The following is a 14,103-nucleotide window of genomic DNA, read 5'->3' as shown; positions in this document are numbered from 1 at the left end:
GGGAAGACTGTGAGTGACAGCATACTCGCAATAGGGGATCCTGAACTGTGTAAAAGTGGAGAAGTCCAGATGAGCACAGGCATGCACCCACAAATTTGTTCCTTTTGATTGTGGTTGTGATATGTCTCACTGCTCCAAATCCCTGTGGCCTTGACTTCCCACAAGGCTAGACTGTAACCTGGAATTGTGAGTGACAACAAGTCCTGTCTCCCCTAAGCTGCCTTTGTTAGGGTGTTCTATCACATCAACAGAAAAGAAAGGCTGTCCCCTGGTAACCAGGAACCTCTGGGCGATGGAAAAGAGAGGACACCCTTTCACCCAGGGCCTAGATGTTAGTGATACTTGGCCAACTCAAGAGTTGCATTTCCAAGCGGGTCAAGACACTCACTGTAGCATGAGCTATTTGGGTCAGGGATGGCTTAACTTGCCCTTCACATATCCAGCCAAGCACACGTCATCTTCCCAGCCCAGCAAAATGTGTACCCAGCCTTCCCGTCCCACATCACTCCTTACCAAGGACGCTTATCCGCCTTGGCCTACTGGGGAGATTCTGTTCAACTTGTCTCAGTGTTTAGAAACAATGCTGGTCTTTCTGTTGGAGAAGGAGGAGGATGCTGATGTCAGGGAGCAGTCAGCTGTTCCTTCCGAGCCAGCGCTCCAAAGACTGCCAAAGGCTAAGATGCTCTTAGCCATTCCAATCTCTTTCTGCAAGTTGCTAGTCCTTGGCTCCCTCTTGTGGTTCAGAGGATATATAACACTCAACAAGAAATTTTGTTTCAAGTTTTGCTCTTGAACACCGATAAAGAGGATTATCAAGGTGTGTGTGGCCTGTAATCTCAGCACCCACGAAATGGAGACAGGAAGGCCACAGGTTCAAGGTTATCCTCCACTACAAAGCAAGTTCTAGGCCAACCTGGGCTTCATAGAGAAACTCTGTCTCAATCTCTCTTTCCCAAACCATGATAGTTAAATGGATTGGTTTTTTTTCCTCTTTTACTATTAGTTTTAAAATCAGAACATTTATGACTGATCGCTGAGATTTTCGAGATGAACTGGGTGCTGTGGGTCCAGGTGCTGCCCTTCGTGAATTCCACGTCTGAATTTGGCATTTTTAAAGTGACTATTTTGGATCCAGTTTCAACCTTGGCACATTGCTTGTTCTTTTTCTTGAGCTTAGCAGGACAGCCACATTTGACACAGACTGGGCTCTCAGAGTGACAGGCCTTGGAGCTAACATGTGTCTTGCTAGGACACTTTCCAAACTGTGGTTTTCCTTAGTAATCTTGCTTTTGTTTTCCTCTCCCACCTCACTCTACATCACCCCAAAGGAATGGAAGCTACCAGGTTGATAAATGTTTTAGAAATTATTTATTTTCATTTTGTGTTTATTGGTACTTTGCCTGCATGCATGTCTGTGCACCACATGCATGCTTGGTGCCCATAGAACCTAGAAGAGGGAGCTGGATTCCTGCAACTTGAGTTACATAGGCAATAGGAAGCCACCACGTGGGTGCTGGGAATCAAACCTGGGTTCTCTGGAAGAGCAGCCACTGCTCTTAAACTTTAAGCCATATATCTAGCCCCAGATTGGTACTTTTAAATAAAAATTTGTAAAGATCTAAGTTATATTATCTAATCAGTAACCACACATTCAAAAAAAAAAACCAACCAAAATAAACAGGCTTGAGGGTCTGGAGAGATGGTTTAGCAGTTTGCAACACATGCTGCTTCTAGAGACCCGAGTTCTGTTCCCAGCACCGGTATCAGCAGCTTATAACCAGTGGCAGTTCTAGCTCCAGGGTATCTAATGCCATCTTCTGGACTCCAAGGGCTCCAGAATACATGTGGCATACACTCACACAGATGGCACACATACACAGGAATAAAAGATAAAAATAAATCCTTAAAAAAACAAGTAAGTCAGGCACAGTGAATTCTGTCTGAAATCTCAGCACTGGGGAAGCCCAGATTGGATGATGGTAAGTGCAATGCTAGCCTGAGCTACCTAAGAGGTTTTGCCTAAAAATTTATGACTGGACAGTGGTGGTGCATGCCTTTAATCCCAGTACTCAGGAGGCAGAGGCAAGTGGATCTCTGTGATTTTGAGGCCAGCCTTGTCTACAGAGTGGATTCCAATACAGCCAGGACTGTTACACAGAGAAACCCAGTCTCGAAAAAACAAGCAAATAAATAAATAAATAAAATATAAAGAGGGTACTGGGGATGTAGTTCAGTTGGCAGTGTGTTTGCCATTCATGCGTGAGGCACTGGGTTACATTCCTAGTTCTACAAAAACACCCCCCGCAAAACAGTTTGCTTTAACAAGTGTGTTAGTACATGGTTGTGATGCCAGCACTTGGGAAGTTGATGCTAGCTGGGCCTAAATGAGAGCCCATCTTATTTGTCTTCATTAAAAGAAAAAAGGCCCTCTGAGAAGGTTTAGCAGGTACAGGTTTTGCTGAGCAAACCCGATGATGTCAGTTTGGATTCCAGGACCCAAGGTAGAAGAAGAATTTGGAATTCCCCAAAGTTTTCTTCTGACCTACACATGAGCACTGTGGCATGTGCATGCCTGCATTTACACATGCACACACACACACACACACACACACACGAATTTTGAAACCATTTAAAAGCATGGAAGACCTGGGCATAAGTATTACCTGCCCTCGACCATTGCCAACATTTGCCATACTTTATCCACATCTATCACTTCCTCTCCCTCTCCTGGTTTTCTTTTCATTAATGAAATGAGACCTGGTCACAGAGTTTGCATATAGCAGATGTATTATGCAAACAGGAGAAGCTCAATGGAAGCACAAGACAACCCGGCTATCATAAGAGATCAGCAGTTTTCTTTGGTGAGTTCAGTTCCTTCCACTGACCTCAGGTAAGGTATGTACAGCCACACAGGATGGATGGCAGCCTTTCGGATGAGCTGTCTTCATGCCAGGTGACGTAGAATTCGAAAAACAAAGGCAAAACATCAGACTGGCTGGATTCTACGCTGAGTTTAAATTTACAGCTGTGGTAGGATTGGGCTGAATGAGAACTAGAGTTCACAAGCCACTGCGTGACTTTTAAATTACTTTCCTGTGTGCATGTGCATGCATGTGTGGAGGTCAGAAAACACTCAGGAGTCAGTCTTTCCCTTCCAGGGGCCCGGGGGTGGAACTTGGGGCAACAGCTCTGCAGGGCAAGTGCTTTTATGCTGAGCTGAGAGGGAAGTTCAAGTTTCCCTGCCTGGTCCCAGCAGGTGACAATGACCTTTAGGAAGTGGAGCCTAACTGGGAGGAGCTGTCTCCCTTCAAAGGACCGAGCCTTTGAAGGGTGCTGCTTGGCCTGTAGTTCTAGAACTCTGATTGTTGGCCTATCATCACCCGAGGAGCCTCTGAGGTCCACACTTCTTTCTCAGCTCTGGTGGACGGCAACTCTCTGAAACTCGGAGCCAAAAATAAACATTTCCTCCCTAGGTTGTTTCTTTGTGCTGGTTGGTAACAGAGGCAGGCACAAAGGCAATACACAAGGGTTTCTCCATTCTACACATAATAAAAGTATGCTTTTATGCTGTTTTATTGAAGTTCAGTTTTCACTTGTTATATTAAAATCCCTCCTCTCTGTTCCTTCTCTTCCCTCTCCCTCTTTTTTGGAGATTTGACTTCATGCAAGTTAATCTTGAACTCCTGATCCTCCCCAAGTGCTAGGATTACAGATGTGTGTCACCAAACTTGGCTTTATTATATAGATTTTTATACATCAACATTCTAGCTTGCCATTTTATTAAATGATATTATTGATTCTAATGGTGTTTCTTCCACTCCAGTATATGTTGAAAATAGTGTTCTATCTACAACCCTCTTAACAAACCAGTATGCCCACTCCCTAGTAGCTGTGACTGATACTGGCTCGCTCCACACAGATGCCTCCTCCTTCAGAGAGTGGAAGGGTGGCTAGCAGACAACATGCTTCCCAAAGCAGCTGATAGCACCTGGAAAGAGGGCCAGCGATGTAGCTCAGTGGATGTGCTCACCTGCTACCAAGCCTGATGATTGGAATCCAAGCTCGTGAGACAGAAGGAGAGAGGTAACTCATTGTCCTGACTAGCCTGTGCGTGCTATGGCACATGTGCACAAAATAAAGGTAAGAAAAAAACCCTAGAATCTAATGATTGACTAAATCTGGCCTCTGCTTTAAAGGGCTACCCATTCTATCAGTGGTGCAATTGATGACTCAGAGTGCCCCCACGGGCTCAGCCTGGGTCAGACTCAGCTGACCGTGGGTTCCAGGCTGGGGCTTCTGAATGTGTGCCCCAGGCTAGCTTTGTCCTACTGTTTCTCTCTGTCATTTACAGGAACATCCCCCCCTTCCCCCCACCACTGCAAATCATGCATCTGGGATACCTATCTTCCTAAAACAATGAGTCAACCTGTGTTATGAAACAAACCTATGTCATTAAGTCTTCAGTGTACTAAATGCTTTTCAAACATTGGGCATCTGGGAAGACCAAGGCCCCTCTCTCACATTGTGCATTTTAGCAGTAGTCATAGGCAACGAACAACCAGATGAAGACATTAACAGGACTTTGGACAGTTAAAAAATGAAGAATAAGGAAAACTGGGCCTGGTGGTGTGTCCTGAACCAGTAGGAACAGGGAACTGAAGGATGAGGTGTTGGGTAGAAGGATCGGGTATGAGAAATAAAGACACAAGTTGGTGCCGGGCGGTGGTGGCACACGCCTTTAATCTCAGCACTTGGGAGGCAGAGGCAGGCGGATCTCTGTGAGTTCGAGACCAGCCTGGTCTACAAGAGCTAGTTCCAGGACAGGCTCCAAAACCACAGAGTGTAGTAATAAGAGCGGCAGGGCTGCGTCCTCAGAACCCCAGCCGCACCCTGGCTGCCTGGCTAGCTTATGCCCCGAAATAATTACACGGACTGTATTCATTTAATCACTGCTTGGCTCTTTAGCTCTAGCCCTTTCCTCGGCTAACTCTCGCTCCTGAGAAACCCTGTCTCAAAAAACCAAAAAAAAAAAAAAAAAAAAAAAAAAAAAAAAAAAACACAAGTCAGGCATGGTGGCATTCACTTTTAGTCGCAGTACTTGGGAGGTTTGGGAGGTAGAGGCAGGTGGATTTCTGTGAGTTCAAGGCCAGCCTGATCTATAATGTGAGTTCCAGGACAGCCAGAGCTGTTACATAAAAAAAAAAAAAAAATCCTGTCTTTGGGGGAGGGAGACGGAAGAAAGTACAGCATTATACATACTATTTATGGGAGGGAAATGGCCAAGGTCAGCAGAGAGCTAAGTAAGACAATATTGACAAAGAGAACACAGGGGACCTCAGACATAGCTGCCCAAGGACTGATAACCATGGCCCAGGAGTACGGGACAGAACCCCAGAAGCCACAACCTTGACTCCTCTGAGGAGGCATTGGCTCCAGCCCTAGATTGCCCTTGCCAAGTCCACTCCTGGACAAGGACACACAACTACAGTTCCCTTTGTCCTTTCATCAGGGGCTCCGAGAAAGTCTTGGGTTGGTCTGGCTCCCCACAGGAGCATCCAATGTTCAAGGTCATCCTTGGCTACAGAGCAAGTTTGATCTTTTTCTTGTTTTGCTGTCTGATATTTCCTTATGATACCAGGCAGTGTGGTGAGTCAGTCTATCACATAATCCTGAAGGTAAGCACTCCCAGTGTACCATGTTGCTAAGTGATGATGCTTATTGGTTAGAGATATTCGATACATTTTTGTCTACGATGAGTCAGTTTACATGGGACAAGGACACAGTTCCATGGTAAGTCAAGCCATGCAAAATGAACACACTTTTCTCCCGTGAAGCTTACATCCTAGTAGGGAGGAGGGTAGATAAGTTAGTCATCAAGGTTAGGCAGGATGGTGCGTGCTGACAGTTGGAAGGGGTATTACATGTGGGTGCCATCACTCCCAGTTTATCCAGTGCTGGGGCCAAACCCGGGGCTTCAGGCAAGCCAGGGCAGCAACTGGTCTACATTGTCAGCCCCACCCTATGTTAATGCCCTTTACTCCTTCATCTGCTGCGCTCATCTTTCCTACAGCTAGCCTCTCTTCTTATACACTCCACTCCTTTCATGTATTCATGAATCTTTTGCTCTCTCTTTCTTTGTCTATCTTAAGCACCACAGATTGAGATACTTTATTTACTTTGGGAAACAATTTTTAGAAAGGATTTATTCTGAATTGTTTGTTTGTGTGTAGGTATGTGAACATGAATGCAGTTCCCCTTGGAGGCCAGGAGGGGGTGTTCAATGCCATGGTGCTGGAGCTACAGGTGATTGTGAGCTACCTGATGTGGGTGCTGGGAATCACACTTGGTTCCTCTGCAAGAGTGGTGTGTGCTATTGCTTTTAACCATTGAGCCATTTCTTCAAACTTGCATGCTGAATGCTGACTCCTAGGCAAAAACCAATTTGTAGAAGACAATTTCTTCTATCTCATCACCAAATGTATGGGGAGCACAGTGTATTCTCCCTCCCTCACCAGTGACTTATCCATGTGATCTCACCAAACACTCAGACCCACAGGCATGTGAACCAGGAGCCATCGCTGGCCACTCCCCTTTCCTTACTTTCCTGTCTGGTTTGTCAGTAAATTCAATTCTAAACTCACAAAGTTTATCTCTTTTGATCACGCTTACTTCTGTCAGACATGACGATTTTTTTTTTTGGCCTGAATTTCTAAACTTGTTTCAACTTTGCCTCATTGTATTCTTCTGGTGCATTTGCTATACATCTAATTAAAAGTATCTTTATTCTAAAAAAGATACTTTTTAATCTTATTAGAATAAAGATACTTTTATAGTGCTGTTGAGATGGATCAGTAGCTAAAGGGCTTGCCAGCAAGCCTGAAGACCTGAGTTCAAACTCCAGAATCCACATGATAGAAGAAAAGGATTCCAACAAGGTGTCCTTTGACACACACACACACACACACACACACACACACACACACACACACGCCATTAAAAAGGAAATGTAGAAACAAGACAAAGCGAAGGCCCGGTATTTATCAAAAAGAATAAGACTCTATGGTGATCCATTTGGGAGCTGGGTGGTACGCCTCCCCCAAAAGCCAAAGAGCCAAAAAGAGTCAAAGAGTAAACAACAACAACAACAACAACAACAACATTCTGGCATTCCAACATGGGGCTGGAGTAAAAGAAAATTCAACAACAGTTAAAGGACAAACATACTGTATAATGCAAGAAAATTACAAGAAGATAAAAATAAGACCAAAAGATGTATGTTTCTATTTCCAAAGATTACAATCAGCACCACCAAATGGAACAATCCCTTTTCATAGTCCACACACACACACACATACACACACACACACACACACACACACACAAATTTTATAAGATCAGGACACTATTACACACATACCATTTTGTGACTTGCCATTTTCTTAAAGAACTCCACATTTGCATGGGAGCACAGGTTCATCTTATCACATATTCCATATCTTCATTCATATTCCAACTGTCCCAAAAGGCATTTTATAGCCTGTTCGTTCAGAATAGCATCCAGTTCAGGCTGTAATGTCCCTTAGATTTCTTTTCATTTAACCATTGGGTGATAACCTATTGAAGCTTGTACACCAGTTATCCTTTAGACTGTCATGAATTTGTTACTTCACCTGGTATATCTCTTATAAAGTGTGTGTTTTGGAGCTGGAGAGATGATCCAGCTCTTAAGAGCACCAGCTGCTCTTCCAGAGGACCCAGGACCCAGGTTCAATTCCCAGCTCCAACATACAGCTCATCACTTCTGCAGCTCCAGTTTCAGCAGATCTGATGCCATCTACTGACCTCAGGGGACACGAGGCACAAACATGATACACAGACATATATGCAGGCAGAACACTGATACACATAAAAAACCCAGAAAATTAAAAAAATATTGTGCATTTAATGAGAAGGCTTGGTAGATTCAAGTCAGTTTTTCCTGGAATGTTTCATAGATGACATCGTACATTTACATCTGTTCCATGGCTCAGCAGGTAAAGGCTGCCAATTGTGATGGCCTGAGTTTCATCCTTGAGAGCCACGTGGTAGAATTGACTCCGGAAGTTGTCTTCTGACTTTTGCATGCTCCAAATAAATAAAACACTTAAAAATATACAACATTAAAAATATCAGACTTGTTCTCCTGGAGGCCTTTAAAAAACATTTTATGTGTGTGTGAGAGAGAGAGGCGGGGGAGGGAGGGAGGGAGAGAAAGAGAGAGAGAGAGAAAGAAATAGAGAGAGCGCTGTGCGTGCTCTCGAGCTATTTCCTGAGAAGGCTGGAGAGGGCGACCTTGAGTTAAAGGTTATTGCTAGCTGCTAGAAGTGGGGGCTGGAACCCGACTCTGGTCCTCTTCCTGGCAGAGCAGCAAGCACCACTTTTTAAACGCTAAGCCATTTCTCCAGTTACCGAGGGGAAGTCTTTCTAAAATGTAAAAACAAACTGCTTATGCTGTGCCCATATTGCGGTCCCCCTAAACTACCACGGAGTCTGTAATCATATGCAAAAGCAAAGAGCCTTTATTCAAGCTTGAGCTTGGACCCTCCATCCATCCGACCTAGCAGTGAGGTTGGAGAGCCACGGGCCCAGTTGGGGTGGGTTTTTATCATAGCAGAGGCTGGGGTGAGGGATTTCTAAGGGTCAGGACCCCTGATTGGCTGACATTTGTCTAGGGGTGTCTTGGTGAAAGGGGGATGGGGGTGTGCTGGGCTAAGGGACGTCAGGTGATCCTATCTATAATGGTTGGAATGTTAGATATTTCCCCTTGGATGGTCTGTTCCTGGGTGGTCTCTATTGAGCCTGTCACGGCTGGGTCCGACACTTTTGTGCCACTGATCATACAAAACAAATTGTTTACGTTGACTGCAAGTTCCGTAGTGTTTGTGCCTTCACTCTTCAACCTTGTTTCATTCTATTCTCTGCTTGCCTTTTACGTTCTGGATATGGGCAGGCGCGCTTTATTCCTCACTTTGATGCCAAGATAGCTTCTCAAACTGCTGGTATCCTTTTAAGTTCATCTTCTGTGAGAACGTTTCTTATCTATGGTAACCAGTGTCCTTACCTGGCTGAGTGCCCAAAGGCAGGTACTTTGCTACTTTGGATCGAGGCCCTGCACACACAGTGGACCTTCAGCAGTAGTTGAATGAACCATTATCACAATACTCCCAGGGCCTAAAGGTCTAACAAAAGAGTATTGCACCAGGAGGCATAATAGTTCTAGATCTATAAAATTAAATTTAGGTAGTTAAAAATACAATTGATTAAAATATTTAAATAGAAAAATAAAACAGAATTCAAAGAGAAATTAAAAAATCATTTGGAGCCGGGCATGGTAGCCCAAGCCTTTTAATTGGGTGGCAGAGGCAGGCAGATCTCCGAGTTCGAGGCCAGCCGACCGGTCACAGCGCACGTTCCAGGACAGTCAGGGATACACAGAGAAACCCTGTCTCATAAACCAAAAAACAAAACAAAAGAAAAAAATCCAAAAAACTTTCCAAAAGTTTAACCATTGGAGTAGGGGAACGACCAAATGCATTGCGCAGGCGCCGCAGAGGCGCGATCAGGCGAGGGACGCCGGGGTGACACCATCACGTGGCCGCAGGCGCGCCCCTTCAACTGCGCCTGCGCAGGGGCTCCCGGAAGTGGCCGACCTGAAGCTCTGGCGGCTCAGTCCGTCGGCCCGTCGGTCCGCTCGTCCGCTGCCGGTGCCGAGCGCGCCTAGGCCGTCGTCGCTGTCCCTCCGTGTCTCCGGCCCGAAGCGGCGGCCGGGTGCTCACCATGTCGTTCATCTGGGTGCAGCTGAAGAAGACGTCGGAGGTGGACCTGGCCAAGCCGCTGGTGAAGTTCATCCAGCAGACGTACCCGAGCGGCGGCGACGAGCAGGCCCAGTACTGCCGTGCGGCCGAGGAGCTCAGCAAGCTGCGGCGCACTGCGCTCGGCCGCCCGCTCGACAAGCATGAGGGCTCGCTGGAGACGCTGCTGAGGTGGGCGCGGGCCGTGGGCTTCCGGCGCCCCGGCTTCCTACCCTCCTTCTTGCTTCCCTCCCTCCCCCCGCCCCAGCCGTGCTCCTTCCCCCTCCCCAACGCTGGCCTCCCCACCCTGACTCAGGCCAGCTGCGTAGGTGTGGTCAGCATTCTTTCCCGGTGAGAGGACTTGTACCCGGCTCGCTTCCTGGTGGCCTCTGTCACCTAGGAGCCTTGCCTGGGAGGAAGTCCGCCACGTAATGGTGTCTCTGGTCTCAGCTGTTTGACTGGTTTTCACTTTCCTGGGTCTTAACAACTGAAGACTCCCTTTTTACAACCGCCGCTTGTGATTTTATTGGGGCGCATCTAAGTTTCCTAATAATAGTTGCAGAAGGGAAGGGAGACAATTGAGTCACTGGGCCAAATGTCGCTTACTCATCACTTTGTTCACTTGGAATAAGTCACCTGAAGTTCAAACATAATCGAACGACAGATTGACAGTTGCAAAAGTTAGGAGCTACAGTCGTAGCTGAAAGAAAACCTGAGTGACATAGGCCGCTCAGAGTGGGTTCCTTAAAATCTGTTGACAGGGGGGTTCGCACATGTGGAATACATGGAACTCTGGTACTTGAAGATGACAACATTTCTGTGGTTCCTTGTGATCAAACTTCGTGTAATATCTCGTTTCATGCAAGTTTTAGAAACTCTGATTTAAGTAGCTTAAGCTAAGATACTCTGGGGCCGGAGTTGTCTAGAGACACCCTTTTTAAAGTTTGGCATCAATAGAGATCATCTTGCTACTACGGTACTTCCTTCACAGGTGAGCTTTGTGTGGTGAGAGATGGCCACCTGCGGCAGCTCTTACCATAATTATAATGGCTCACAGCACTGCCTAAGCTTTGTTTGTTGAAAGTCTGTGGAGGCCCCGCTCTGCTTGGTTGGATACATATGTTAATGATTGGGGAAGTGGGCTAAGTTAATGACCTCTGTCTGGGTTACCCAGTTTGTTTAGCTTCTCTGCTCTCCTTGGACCAAAGAAAGATTAATCTGGGAAGGGGAAAGGTTGGTTCTCCAAAGGAAATGGATATTGGATAGGTTGCTCGGAGATTATGTTCCTTTGGTATCAGTTTTAGAGCTAAGACTGTTGGGTTGCAAGGATCATTAGTCTGATAGAATAAGCACTTTTTAAGGTAATGAAGAAATACTTGATGATTCTTTAGAATCAATGTAAAAATTTCAACTTTATGCAGACACCAGCAACATTCAGTGAGGTGTGCTCCCCACCCCTTTGAGATAGGCTTTTGTGTATGCCTGGCTGGCCTCAAGCTCCCCGTGTAGCTGAAGATGACTTTGAACTTCTAATCCTCCTGTTTCCACCATGATCTGTTTTCAGGATGATGGGGTTTTACCCCAGGGCTTCGTGCATGCTAGGCTAACTCTCTGCCTACTGAGCTATATTCCCATCCCTCAAAGTTGTTGTGGCATTGGGTGTTCAATTAATGGACTCAGGGATGCTAGCCACCACTGAGGTACATTCCCAGATTAGTAAAATATTTAAAAAGTTGACTTATTTATTTATTTATTGTGTGTGTTACATTTGTGCTCATGTACATGCAAGTGTGTGCACTTAGAGGCCAGAGGTTGACATGGAGGCCTTCTTCCATTGCCCTTCACCGGGAATGTATTATGTAGTCCAGATTGTTCGTGAATTCTCAGTTCTCTTGAAAGCTGGGATTAGAAGCATGAGCCACCACACTCAGGCTAGTAAGGTATTAATAGTATTAATAAAGCATACGTGGAGTGTAATGAACCCCATGATAGAGTATGCTGTTTCCAACACTGAAGCACTTGGGCATATGGTTTTAGGATGTTGGATAAAGTGGCACACAGTTCAGATGGAGGGCTGTGCATATGGTTTTAGGGTGTTGGATACAGTGGCACACAGTTCAGATGGAGGGCTGTGGGGGCGCTACGCTGCTCCTTCTCTCCTGCCCTTTGCTGGGAATAAGTGCAGGAACTTTTCTCCTTAGAGGAGTGGAGAGGAGCTGTTGTGAGCCACCTCTGTCATCCTCTTGTAGCAAATAAGTGGTTGTTCGTTTGTTTTGAGGAGCTGGGTAAAGGACTAAACTTTCTACACCTTGTTTTATAGTGCAAGTGTGTACCAGAATTGTTTGGGCTGCATATGATAAAATTGGATAGTTGGGAATCAAATACTCGTGAACTATTCAAATAAAGCATAATATCTTTAATAATCATGCTTGATAATTTTGAAAACAACATTGGCTTATCTTTTCCTTATTAATTTATTTATTATTTGGGGGGGTAGGTGTCTCCTGGAACTCATTATGTAGACCAGGCTGACCCCACAGATTTGCCTTCCTCTGGCTCTTGAGTGTTGGGATTAAAACTGTGCACTGACACTAAATTTGATTTATGATTTTTTTAAACTTGAACTTTTAAGTTAATAAACTTTGGAGAAAAAGAGTTTAAACTAATTCCTCAAGAGTAGAAGCTACCTTAGTAAGTCCTGGTACACAGCTCCACATGTAGTCTTGCCTGTTTATGTGTTTATACCAATTATCTATCTGTTTCTGAGTGTGAGTTCTGGGTTTATACAGCCATAACACTGTGTGTTGAGACCAGCGAATGCCCTTGGGTGGTCCTTGCCTTCTCTTCTACCTTGTTTGAGACAGAGCTGCTTGTTCTTGTTGCATCTGCTCCGCTCTCTGGCCTTAGAGCTTTTTTTTTTTCTCTCGAGACAGGGTTTCTCCATAGCTTTTTGGTTCCTGTCTTGGAACTAGCCCTTCTAGACCAAGCTGGCCTCGAACTCACAGAGATCCGCCTGCCTCTGCCTCCCGAGTGCTGGGATTAAAGGCCTGAGCCACCACTGCCGGGCAGAGTTTTGAAGTTTCCTGTCTCTCTCCCCATCTTGCCCCTAGGAGCACTGGGATTACAGTTATGTGCTACCTTGACTTTTACATGGATTCTGGGCGTTTGAACTTGGGTTCTCATGCTTGTATAGCAAGCGCTTTACCACTGAGCTCTCTCTCCAGCCCATGACATACCTTTTTGTTTCTGACTTGTAAATGCTCTTTTACAGTGTTCTAGGTTAAACATGTAAGTGGTATAACAGTAATGAGAATGATTATTTAAAATTTCAGTTATATATGATATCCCCCACCCTATAAGTTGTATCTTAGGGTTTATTTGGTGTATGCTTCCACTGTTCATCATCAAAGGAAGTCAGGACAGGAGCTCAAACAGAACAGGCACCTAGAGGCAGGAACTAATGAAGAGGCCAAGGTTAACTGACTTGCTCTCCATGGCTTGCTCAGTCTGCTTTCTTATGGAACCCAGGACCACCAACTCAGGGATGGCACCACCCAATGAGCTGGGCCCTTCCCCATCAATCACTAATAAGAAAATGCTTGCAGGCTTTCCTACAGCTTGATTTTATGGAGACATTTTTAAACTGATATTTATTGAGCTCTACATTTTTCTCTGCTCCTCTCTCTCTCCCCTCCCACTTCAATCCTTCCCCAGGGTCCCCATGCTCCCAATTTACTCAGGAGATCTTGTCTTTTTCATAGATTAGATCTATGTAAGTCTCTCTTAGTGTCCTCATTGTTGTCTGAGTTCTCTGGGATTGTGGTTTGTAGGCTGGCTTTCTTTGCTTTGTGTTTAAAAACCACCTATGAGTGAGTACATGTGATAATTGTCTTTCTGGGTCTGGGTTACTTCACTCAAAATAATGTTTTCTAGCTCTATCCATTTTCCTGCAAAATTCAAGATGTTGTTATTTTTTTTCTGCTGTGTAGTACTCCATTGTATAAATGTAACACTTTTTCTTATCCATTCTTTGGTCGAGGGGCATTTAGGTTGTTTCCAGATTCTGGCTATGACAAACAAAGATGCTATGAACATAGTGGAGCACATGTCCTTGTGGCATGATTAAGCATTCTTTGGATATATACCCAAAAGAGATATTACTGGATCTTGAGGAAGGTTGTTTCCTAATTTTCTGAGACTTTGCCACACTGACATCCAAAGGGGTTGTACCAGTTTGCATTCCCACCAGCAACGCAGAAGTGTTCCCCTTTCC

At 45.2% G+C, this 14,103-nt stretch overlaps 1 protein-coding gene across 2 annotated transcripts in view; it reads left to right on the top strand.

Moving 5' to 3' along the window:
- The first annotated feature begins 9,680 nt into the window (after positions 1-9,680).
- The window catches only part of Pdcd6ip (programmed cell death 6 interacting protein), a 53,285-nt gene continuing 48,862 nt past the window's right edge, over positions 9,681-14,103 (top strand). For both annotated transcript variants that reach the window (XM_005348022.2, XM_005348021.2), the window contains exon 1: positions 9,681-10,022. In XM_005348022.2, coding sequence (XP_005348079.1) covers positions 9,817-10,022 — 206 coding nt within the window. In that variant the 5' untranslated portion in view covers positions 9,681-9,816. The remainder of the gene's footprint in view (positions 10,023-14,103) is intronic.

The sequence above is a fragment of the Microtus ochrogaster genome, chromosome 5 (assembly GCF_000317375.1).
Source record: "Microtus ochrogaster isolate Prairie Vole_2 chromosome 5, MicOch1.0, whole genome shotgun sequence".
Classification (NCBI taxonomy): domain Eukaryota; kingdom Metazoa; phylum Chordata; class Mammalia; order Rodentia; family Cricetidae; genus Microtus; species Microtus ochrogaster.
This window is presented reverse-complemented; position numbering and strand designations above follow the sequence as displayed.